At 36.2% G+C, this 12460-nt stretch overlaps 1 protein-coding gene across 1 annotated transcript in view; it reads right to left on the reverse strand.

Moving 5' to 3' along the window:
• Positions 1 to 12460, reverse strand: part of IPMK (inositol polyphosphate multikinase) — a 59643-nt gene that overhangs the window by 13236 nt on the left and 33947 nt on the right. The window contains exon 4 of the mRNA XM_011990341.1: positions 1399 to 1480. Coding sequence (XP_011845731.1) covers positions 1399 to 1480 — 82 coding nt within the window. The remainder of the gene's footprint in view (positions 1 to 1398; positions 1481 to 12460) is intronic.

The following is a 12460-nucleotide window of genomic DNA, read 5'->3' on the forward strand; positions in this document are numbered from 1 at the left end:
GTCAGGAGTTCAAGACCAGCCTGGCCAACATGGTAAAACCTCGTCTCTACTAAAAATACAAAAATTAGGCTTGGTGACGCATGCCTGTACTCCCAGCTACTTGGGAGGCTGAGGCACAAGAATCACCTGAACCTGGGAGGTAGAGGTTGCAGTGACCCGAGATCGTGCCACTGCGCTCCAGCCTGGGCAATAGAGCAAGATTGTCTTGGAAAAAAAACCAAAAAAACAAAAAAACTTGTTTGTTAGAATCTCATTTAGAGCTAACTAAAACCTAGAGTCAAATTTAATTATTTTTTAATGGTACCATTACCAAATACCAAACCATAACTCTGCTAATTTTCATTTGCTTTCAATAATATTGATTAAGTCAATTGTTCCAAAAAGTTCAGCTCACTTTTGGGAATAGCGCTTTTCCAGGGTAGGTATATTATTGAAAATTGAGACCTTTAAATGTTTTAACCTATCAGATTATTAGGGCTTTTTAAAAACTAGGCCTAGTTTATCATACTTGGGAATTTATAGGTATATATAATTTGATTTCTGCTTTCAAATAACTTGTTTCCCCAATTTGGGACAGAAACTATTAAAAGATACATTCAGGTATGACTAAATTAGTAGCATGGGAAAATATTTTTTAAATAGCCCATCTGAAAGTTATTTTGCTGTTGATTAAGTACTCCAAGGCAAACACTAATTGTTAAGCTCAAGCTATGGATGTTTGCTTTCTATACACAAAATAAGAATTCTTCTACAAACTTTTTACACTATGCATAAGTTCTTCTCTAACTATCTTAGTAGAGCTAAGAATAAACGTGTAATATAAAGTTATTTCCAGGAATCTAGGATATTGTTGTTTTTGTAATAACTTGGCCATAAATATTTTAGAAACATATATATGTATGTTAACAGATTTTATTTAAATCAGTTTAATCCCACTTAATTATTCATTATGAAGAGCTCTAGAAACTTACATAGTTCAACTACACATGGAAAAATTCAATAAAAATACAATACATGCTACAACACATATTTTAAAGTCTCTTATGTAACAAGCAGTTTTAATATACTATGATCTATAACGTTTACTTACAAAATAATTTTATAGACAACCTCTAGTTCCAGTATTGAGCTAGATGGTTGGTACACAGCTGTTCATTATTTTTTTAAGTTATATTAATAAGAAATAAATGAAAATGTAACAGGGCCATTCATAGTCCCATGGTCTTGATGTATTATGAACCAGGGCTTGTGATTAATCCAATTCTGTAAATCTAAGTTTCATTATTTTTTTTAAAAAAATGATTATGAATCAAATCACTTTTCCAAATGACAACTAAAACTGAAATAACTTTAGAATTAACTGTTCAATCATAAAAGCATTAGTTTTTTAATCCTTACCATCTTTTATAGTTTCTTTTGTTAAGCTTCTTCCATAATGCTGATTTTGTGTCTCATAGCTATCGGAATGAACATGATAAACCTGTCAAAAAAAACCCAGTGAATATTAAAAAGCTAATACTCCTTGACCATGTGGGGTTTATCCCAGCCACAAGGGTGGCAAAAGATGAAATCTAATCAGGTAATTCATTCTAACAGATTTGAGAAGAAAAAAATATCGCAGTCATATCAATGGATGCTGAAAAGGCACTTTACACATTTAACATCCACTACTGATGAAAACTTTTGTAATATAAGGATAGATGAATATTTCCAATATGATAAAACTATCTACCTCAACCTACCAGGAGTTAGTATCAAGTTTAAAGGACAGAACTGAAAAAGCACTTCTTTTAAAATACAAGAAGCTTTCACAAAAATATTTTATCACGAAGTCTTTTACATTATTATCATCTAATATTCTGGAGTTCCTAGTAAATGCAATTAGAGAGAAAGAAATTAGAGGTATAATAATTTGGAAAGGTGGAGATAAATACTCTGAAGATAATTTTGTACACTGGAAAATAAAATTAAAGACAAATACAAATAATAAAATATATGACATGGCATTTGAATGCATATTAGTAAACAGAAAATAAGCTTTCTAAACACAAACAACGCATTAGAAAATGTAATGAAAGAAAAGACCCCATTTATAAAATGTAACCCTCCCAAAACATGAAAATAAGCTAGATAAGTAAAAGATGTATAAGAAGGTATCTTTAAAACATTCCTAAGACACACACCTATGTTCTCAAAAAAGATTCAACATAATAAACTATATCAATTTTCCTTAATCTACAGCTAAAGTGCGATTATAATAAAAATACCAACTCTTTTTTTGGGGGGTGGGGAGGGACACAGTCTCTCTCTGTTGCCCAGGCTGGAGTGCAGTGATGTGATCTCGGCTCACTGCAACCCCCGCCTCCAGGATTCAAGTGATTCTTGTGCCTCAGCCTCCAAGTACCTGGGATTACAGGTGCGTGACAACACGGCCAGCTAATTTTTGTATTTTTAGTAGAGGTGAGGTTTCACCATGTTGGCCAGGCTGGTCTCAAACTCCTGGCCTCAAGCAATCCACCCGCCTCAGCCTCCCAAAGTGCTGGGATTACCGGAGTAAGCCACCATGCCCGGCCTCAAAAATTGTTTTTAACCATAAGCCAACTCTAAAGTTCACATATGTAAAAAAAAAAAAAAATAAGATTAATAAGGTGGAACTAACCTTGCCATCCTACCAGATATTAAAACATATTTTAGAATGAAACATACGTGAGAACTTATTATATGAGAATGGGATTTTAAATCAATGGGGAAGGATTATTTATTAAATGGTGTTATTCTGATTAAACAGTGATCAGGAAAAAATAAGTTGTATTCATACTTGATAGCATATGTCAGGATAAATTCCAAATGTATCAAAGATTGAAATGATAAAAGGGTCCCCGAAAACATGTAGGAATCCTTGAGTAACTGATAATAATTAGGGACGGCATTTCCAACTAAAACTCAGAAATGTCACAGTTGGTTTTTTTTGGTAGATAGTATTTGTACATACTTACGGGGTACATGTGATATTTTCTTACAGGCATAGAATGTGTAATGATCAAGTGAGAGTATTTAGGGTATTCACCACTATAAATATTTATCATTTCTATGGGTTCACAGTGTTTTTCCCATGCAGAAATCAAAAGAAAAAAAGATTAAAAAAATCATTTGAAATTTATTTGATGAACAAAGGGCAGGTTTACACTTATGGGGGAAAAAACAAGAAACAGAAAGTGTTTAAGGTAGATTTTGTAATAAACATATACAGTATTTGCATGTTTAAAAATATCTCTGGAAGGATATATAGAGAAAAATAACTATAATATGATATCTTGTGTGGAGGCAGACTATGCAACTGTACAGGTATACCTCATTTTATTGTGTTTCACTTCATTGTGCTTTATAAATATACTGCATTATTTACAAATTGAAGGTCTGTGGCAGCTTGAGCAAATCTATTGGCACCACTTCTCCAACAGCATGTGCTCACTTCATGTCTCTGTATTACAATTTGGTAATTTTTGAAATTTTTCAAACTTATTATATCTGTTATGGTGATCTGTGATTAGTGATCTTTGATGTTACTCTTGTGATTATTTTGGGATGTCACGAAGCACGCCCACATAAGATGGCAAATTGGATAAATATGTGTGTCTTGACTGCTCCACTGACCAGCTGTTCCCCCATCTCTCTTCCTCTCCTCAGGCCTCCCTATCCCTGAGACACAATAATATTGAAATTAGGCCAATTAATAATTAATAACCCTCCAATGAATAATTAATAACCCTCCAACGGCCTCTAAGTGTTCAATGAAAGGAAATGTCACGTTTCTCACTTTAAATCAAAAGCTAAAAAGTGATTAACTTAGTAAGGAAGGCATTTTGAAAGCAAAGACAGGCCTAAAACTAGGCCTCTTGTGCCAAACAGCCAAGCTATGAATGCAAAGAAAAAGCTCTTGAAGGAAATTCAGAGTGCTAACTACAGTAAACACACAAATGATAAGAAAGTGAAACAGCCTGACTGCTAATATGAAGAAAGTTTTAGTGGTCTGGATAGAAGACCAAATCAGCCACAACATTACCTCAGGCCAAAGCCTAATCCAGGATAAGACTCTTTTCAACTGTATTAAGGCTGAGAGTCACCATGAGGAAGCTGCAGAAGAAAAATGCAAAGCTAGCAAATGCTGGTTCATAGATCCTAGCAGAAGTTTATGGAAAGATGTTGTTTTTAACCTAAAATGCAAGGTGAAGCAGAAAGTGTTGTTGTAGAAGCTACAGCAACTTATCCAGAAGACAACTGATGAACGTATCTACCCCAAACAACAGATTCTCAATGTAGATGAAACAGCCCTCTATTGAAAAAAATGCCACCTAGGGTTTTCATAGCTAGAGATAAGAAGTCAGTATCTGGCTTCAGAGCTTCAAAGGACAGGCTAACTCTCTTGTTAGGGGCAAATGCAGCTGGTGACTTTAAGTTGAAGCCAATACTCACTCATTTGTCCTAGAGCCCTTAAGAATTATGCTGAATCTCCCAGCTCTTTCGGAGGCTGAGATGGGAGGATTGCTTGAGACCAGAGGACAACTTGAGGCAAGGAGCTCAAGAACAGCCTGAGCACCATAGTGAGACCCCGTCTCTACAAAAAATTTAAAAATTAGTTGGGTGTGGTGGAACATGCCTGTAGTCCCAGCTACTCGAGAGGCTGAGGTGGGAGAACTGCTTGAGCCCAGGAGTTGGGGGCTACAGTGAGCTATGATTATGCCACTGGACTCCAGCCCAGGCCAAGACCCTGTCTCAAAAAAAAAAAAAAAGTGCTGAATCTACTCTGCCTGGGCTCAAAGCCTGGATGACAGCACATCTGTTTATAGCATGGTTTACTGCATATTTTCAGCCCACCATTGAGAACTACTACTCAGAAAAAAAGATTCCTTCCAAAATATTACTGCTCATTGACAGTGCACCTGGTCACCTAACAAGAGCACTGATGATATACAAGGAGATTAATGTTGTTTGCATGCCTGCTAACAACATTCCTTTCGCAGTTCTATGGATCAAGGAGTAATTTCAACTTTTAAGTTGTATTATTTAAGAAATATATTTTGCAAGGCTACATACAGCTGCCATTGATAGTAATTCCTCTGATGGACTGGGGCAATGTAAATCGAAAAGCTTTTGGAAAGAATTAACCATTCTAGATGGCATAAAGAAGATTCGAGATTCCTGGGAGGAGGTCAAAATATCAACATTAACAGGAGTTTGGAAGAAGTTAATTCCAACCCTCATGGATGACTCTGAGGAGTTCAATTCAAGACTTCAGTGGAGGAGGTAACTGCAGATGTGGTAGAAAGAGCAAGTGAACTAGAATTAAGACTGAAGGCTGTAAGAGGTGACTGAATTGCTGCAAACTCATGATAAACCTTGAATGGATGAACAGTGGCTTGCTTGCTTGTTTTATTGATTGGCTGACTGAGATAGGGTCTCGCTCTGTCACCCAGGCTGGAGGGCAATGGCACAATCATGGCTCACTCTTGTACTCAAGCAATCCTTCCCACCTCAGCCTCCTGAGTATCTGGGACTACAGGTGTGCGCCACCAAGTCTGGCTAATTTTTGTATTCTTTTGTAGACGGGGTTTCGCCATGTTGCCCAGGCTGGTCTCAAACTCCTGAGCTCTAGCGATCCACCCACCCTGGCCTCCCAAAGTGTTGGGATTACTGGCAGAAGTCACTGCCCCTGGCCTCAGAGTGGCTTCTTATGGATGAGCAAAGAAAGTGGTTTCTTGAGATGGAATCTACTCCTAGTAAAGATGCATTGTTGAAAGCATTGTTGAAATGACATTGTTGAAATGACAATGTTGAAATGCATTGTTGAAATGACAATGAATGATTTAGAATATTACATAAACTTACTTGATAAAGCAGAGGCAGGATCTGAGAGGGGTGACTCCAATTTTGAAAGTTCTACTGTGGGTAAAATTCTATCAAAGAGCATCACATGCTCCAGAGAAACCTTTCATTTAAAAAAGAGTAAATTTATGTGGCAAACTTCATTGCTGTCTTATTTTAAGAAATTGCTGCAGGCACTCCAACCTTCAGCAGCCACTACCTTGATCAATCAGCAGCCACAGGCAAGAGCCTCTACTAGCAAAAGGAAACAACTCACTGAATGCTCAGATAATCATTAGTATTCTTTAGCAATAAGTATTTTTTAATTAAAGCATACACGTTGTTTTTTAAAAAAAACAATGCAGCCAGACACAGTGCCTCATGCCTTTAATAATAGTGCTCTGGGAGGCCGAGGCAGGAAGATTGCTTGAGCCTAGGAGTTTAAGACCAGCCTGGGCAATATGGCAAGACCCCATCTCTATAAGAAATAAAAAATAAGCCAGGTGTGGTAGCAAAGATATTTGTAATAAAAAGTTAACATTCTCAACCTAAAAACATGTAAATATGTAGCAAAAAAGTATCCAATTTTTTTTTAATGTAAAGAAAACTGAGAAACAGGTGTAGGAGGACAGAATGATAAGCAAAAGCAAGCCCCTGCTTTTCCTGGATTGTACATCACCATATTAGTTGCTCATTTTGCGACTTCTTTGCAGAAACTGACAAGCTGATCTTAAAATTCATGTGGAAACGAAAGGGACCCAGAATAGCCAAAACAAATTTGAAAAAGAAGAACAAAGTTGAGGCCAGGTGCAGTGGCTCACACCTACAATCTCACCACTTTGGGAGGCCAAGGCAGGAGGATCACTTGAGCCCAGGAGTTCAAGACTAGCCCGGGCAACAAAGTGAGACACAGTCTCCACAAAATAACTTAAAAACTAGTTGGGTGTGATGGTGTACACTTGTAGTCTCAGTTACTTGGGAGGCTTAAGTAGGAGGACTGCTTGAGCCCAGTAATTTGAGGCTGCAGTAAGACACGATCATGCTACTGCACTCTAGCCTGGATGACAGAGCAAAGACTCAGTCTCAAAATAAAATAAAATTGTAAAAAGAACAAAATTAGAGGACTCATTATTCAAAACTTACTCCAAAGCGACATTAATCAAAGCAGTGTAGTACTTGGCATAAGGATAGACAATATGAAACAATGGAAAACATTTATGGTCAATTTATTTTCAACAAAGGTATCAAGAATATTCACTGGGGGAGTAACAGTCTTATCAACAAATGGTGCTGGGACAACTGGATATCCATATGCAAAAGAATGAAGTTTGACTCCTTCCTTAAAGCATACAAAAAATTTACTTAAAATGTATCATAAATCTCAATGCAAGAGATAAAATTACAACATTCTTACAAGAAAAATAGGAGTAAATATTGATGAGTTTGGGTTAGGCAATGGTTTCTTAGATTTTACACCAAAAGCCTAGGTAACAACAACAACAACAAAAAAGCAAATTGGACTTCAAAACTAAAAATTTGGAGGCTTCAACAAATACTATAATGTAAAGACAATCAGATTAGAAAAAACATTTGCAAATCAAAAGTTTGATGGATTTATATACAAGTCAATAATTAAAAACAAAATGTCTGAATAGACATTTTCCCAAAGAAGACATATGTAGTCAATAATATTGCACACGAAAAGATGCTGAACATCATTAATCATGAGAGAAAGGCAAATCAAACCACAAGGAGATGCTACTTGACACCTACTAGGATGGCTTATAGCAGAAAAACAAAAAGGAACAAAGGTTTCAAGAATGTGGAGAAAATGGAACCATCATGAATTGCTGGTGGGAATGTAAAATGAATGGTGAAGACACCATATGTTCTCACTTACAAGTGGAAACTAAGGTATGAGTAAACAAAGGCATACAGAGTAATATAATGGACTTTAGACACTCGGAAGGAGAAGAGTGGGAAGGGTGGCTAGGGATTAAAAAACCTACATATTAGGTACAATGTACGCTACTCAGGTGATGAATACACTAAAATCTTAGCATTTACCACTACATAATTCATCCATGTAACAATAACAACAAAAAACTGTACCCCAAAACCTACTTAAATAATTTTTTGAAAAATTAAATAACTAAAGAAAACGGTGAAGTCACTTTGGAAAAATACTTTGGCAGTTTCTCAAAAAGTTAAACATAAACTTAACCCTAGGACCCACCAATTTCACAAATAAGAATCTACCTGAGAGAAATAAAACATATACCTGCACAGAAATGTGTATACAAATGTTCATAACAGTTATTAGTAGCCAAAAAGTAAAAACAACCCAAAGTCCATCAATGAATGAATGGATAAACAAAATGCGGTATATCCATATAATAGAAAATTATTTGGCAATAAAAAACAAAGTACTGACTTATATGACATAGGTGAACTTTAAAAACATGAAACTAAATGAAAGAAGACAGTCACAAAATACCACACGTTGTACTGTACAATTCAATTTATATGAATTGTCCAGAAGCCGCAAATCCGTAGAGATAGAAAATAGATTAGTGGTTCCCTAGGGACAGGGAGTTTGGAAGGAAATTGGTAGGGACTGCTAATGCATATGAAGTTTTTTGCAGAAGTGATAAAAATATTGTAAGTTGAATGTGGTGACAGTTGCCCAAGTCTATGAATTGACTAAAACCAGTGAACTGTATACTTTAAATAATGAACAGAATGTTATGTAAATGACATCTCACTAAAGCCATCATAAAAAAATAAACCTCTTTAAGGAATAAACAAAACTTCTATTTATGTCTAGGGAAACAATATATCCCAGTAGAGCGAAATCATACAATACCTTATTTGCTTATCCTGTTTATGTACCCTAAAGGTAATGCAAACCCAAAGAAGAGTTTACTGTTGTTATTATTTTATTTCAATAGCTTTTGGGGAACAGGTGGTTTTTTGTTACATGAATAAGTTCTTCAGTGGTGATTTCTGAGATCTTGGTGCACCTGTCACCCAAGCAGTGTACATTTTACTGAATGTGTAGTCTTATCCCTCACCCGCGTCCTACCCTTCCTCAAGTTCCCAAAGTCCATTAATCTCATTCTTATGCTTTTGCATCCTCAAAGCTTAGCTCCCACTTGTGCAAGCATACAGTATTTGGTTTTCCATTCTTGAGTTCACTTAGAATAATTGTCTCCAACTCCATTCAAGTCGCTGCAAATGCCATTATTTCATTCCTTTTTATGGCTGAGTAATATTCCATCGTGTATATTTCTTTATCCATTCATTGGTTGACAGGCATTTAGATGGGTTCCATATTTTTGCAACTGCGAATTCTACCACTATAAACATGCGTATGCAAGTGTCTTTTTCATATAACAACTTCTTTTTCTTTGAGTAGATACCCAGTAGTGGGATTGCTAGGTCGAATGAGTTCTACTTTTAGTTCTTTTTTTTTTTTTTTGAGACGGAGTCTCGCTCTCGCCCAGGCTGGAGTGCAGTGGTGCAATGTCGGCTCACTGCAAGCTCTGTCTCTTGGGTTCACGCCATTCTCCTGCCTCAGCCTCCTGAGTAGCTGGGACTACAGGTACCCGCCACCATGCTCGGCTAATTTTTTGTATTTTTAGTAGAGACGAGGTTTCACCGTGTTAGCCAGGACGGTCTCGATCTCCTGACCTCGTGATCTGCCCGCCCCGGCCTCCCAAAGTGCTGGGATTACAGGCGTGAGCCACCGCGCCCGGCCTACTTTTAGTTCTTTAAGGGATCTCCATACTGTTTTCCATAGTGGTTATATTAGTTTACATTCCCACCAGCAGTATAAAAGTGTTCCCTTTTCAACACATCCATGCCAACATCTGTTATTTTTTGATTTTTTAATTATTGCCATTCCTACAGGAGTAAGGTGGTATTCCCTTGCAGTTTTAATTTGCATTTCTCTATTAGTCATGTTGAGCATTTGTTCATATGTGTGTTGGCCATTTGTATATCTTCTTTTCAGAATTGTCTATGCCCTTTGCTCACTTTTTGAAGGGATTATTTGCTTCTCGCTTGCAGATTTCTTTGAATTCCTTGTAGATTCTAGATAGTAGTCCTTTGTCAGATGCACAGTTTGCAAACATTTTCTCCAACTCTGTGGGTTGTCTGTTTACTCTGCTGATTATTTATTTTGCTGTGCAGAAGCTTTTAATTAGGTCCCATTTATTTATTTTTGTTTTTGTTGCATTTGCTTTTGGATTCTTGGTCATAAATTCCTTGCCTAAGCCAATTGTAGAAGAGTATTTCCAATGTTATCATCTAGAATTTTTATAGTTTCAGGTATTAGATTTAAGTCTTTGATCCATCTTGAATAGATTTTTGTATAAAGTGAGAGATGAGGATTCAGTTTCATTCTTCTACATGTGACTTGCCAATTATGCCAGAACCATTTGTTAGACAGGGTGTCCTTTACCCAATTTACGTTTTTGCATGCTTTGTTGAAGATCAGTTGATTGTAAGTATTTGGCTTTATTTCTGGATTCTCTATTCTGTTCCACTGGTCTATGTGCCTATTTTTATACCAGTACCATGCTGTTTTGGTAACTATACCCTTGCAGTGTAGTTTGTAGTCGGGTAATGTGATGCCTAGAGATTTGTTCTTTTTGCTTAGTATTTCTTTGGCTATATGGACTCTTTTTTGGTTCCATATAAATTTTAGCTTTTTTTTTTTTTCTTTTTTCTTTTTGTAGTTCTGAGAAGAATGATGATGGTATTTTGATGGGCATTGCATTGAATCTTTTGGCAGTATGTTTGTTTTTGGCAGTATGGTCGTTTTCACAATATTGACTCTACTCATTCATGAGCATGGGATGTGTTTCAATTTCTGTGTTATCTATGATTTCTTTCAGCAGTGTGTTGTAGTTTTCCTTGTAGAAATCTTTCACCTCCTTGGTTAAGTATATTCCTAAGTACTTTTATTTTTTATTTTGTGGCTGTTGCAAAAGAGATTTAAGTTCTTGATCTGATTCTCAGCTTGGTAGTTGTTAGTGTATAGCAGTTTGTGTACACAGATTTTGTATCCTGAAACTTTACTGAATTCATTTCTCAGATCTAGGAACTTTCTGGATAAGTCTCTAGGATTTTCTAGGTATTCAATCATGTCACTGGTGAACAGTGACAGTTTGATTTCCTCTTTACTGATCTGGATCCCTTTATTTCTTTCTCTTGTCTGACTGCTCTGGCAAGGACCTCCAGTACTATGTTGAACAGAAGTGGTGAAAGTGGGCATCCTTGTCTTGTCCCAGTACTCAGGGGAAATGCTTTCAACTTTTCCCTATTCAGTATGATGATGGCTGTGGGTCTGTCATAGATAGCTTTTATGATTTTGAAGTATGTCCCTCCGATGCCAATTTTGCTCAGGGTTTTTATCATAAAGGCATGCAAGATTCTGTCAAATGATTTTCTGCATCTATTGAGATGATTATATGGTTTTTATTTTTAATTCTGTTTATGTGATATATCACATTTATAGACTTGTGTATGTTAAACCATCCCTGAATCCCTGGTATGAAATCCACTTGATCATGGTGTATTAGGTTTTTGCTATGCTGTTGGATTTGGTTAGCTAGTATTTTGTTGAGGATTTTTGCATCTATGTTCATCAGGGATATTGGTCCGTAGTTTTCTTTCTTTGTTATGTCCTTTCCTGGTTTTGGTATTAGGGAAATATTGGCTTCACAGAATGATTTAGCGAGGATTCCCTCTTTATCTTATGGAATTTCAGCAAGATTGGTACCAATTCTTCTTTGAATATCTGCTAGAACTCAGCTGTGAATCCATCAGGTCTTGGACTTTTTTTCTTGGTAATTTCTTTATTACTGTTTCAATCTCGCTACTTGTTACTGGTCTGTTCAGAGTTTCTATTTTTTCCTGATTTACTAGGTGAGTTGTATATTTCCAGGAATTTATTCATCTCCTCTAGATTTTCTAGTTTGTGCACATGAAGGTGTTCATAGTAGCCTTGAATGATCTCTTGTATTTCTGCGGTATCAGTTGTAATGTCACCAGTTTTGCTTCTAATTCAGCTTATTTGGATCTTCTCTCTTCTTGGTTAATCTAGCTAATGGTCTATCGATTTTGTTGATCTTTTCAAAGAACCAGCTTTTTGTTTCATTTATATTTTGCATTATTTTTTGTTGTTTCAATTTCATTTAGTTCTGCCGTGATCTTTGTTATTTCTTTTATTCTGCTGGGTTTGGCTTTGGTTTGTTCTTGTTTCGCTAGTTCCTTGAGATGTGACATTAGATTGTCTATTTGCGCTCTTTCAGACTTTTTGATGTAGGCATTTAATGCTATGAACTTTACTCTTGGCACTGCTTTTGCTGTATCCCAGAGGTTTTGATAAGTTGTGTTGCTATTATCGTTCAGATTAAAGAATTTTTACACTTCCATCTTGATTTCATTGTTTACACAAAAATCATTCACAAAAATAATTCAAGGGCAGATTGTTTAATTTCCATGTATTTGTATGGCTTTGAGGTTTCTTTTGGAGTTAATTTCCAGTTTTATTCCACTGTGGTCTCAGAAGATACTTGTTACGATTTTG

Source organism: Mandrillus leucophaeus, unplaced genomic scaffold (assembly GCF_000951045.1).
Source record: "Mandrillus leucophaeus isolate KB7577 unplaced genomic scaffold, Mleu.le_1.0 Scaffold378, whole genome shotgun sequence".
Taxonomy (NCBI): domain Eukaryota; kingdom Metazoa; phylum Chordata; class Mammalia; order Primates; family Cercopithecidae; genus Mandrillus; species Mandrillus leucophaeus.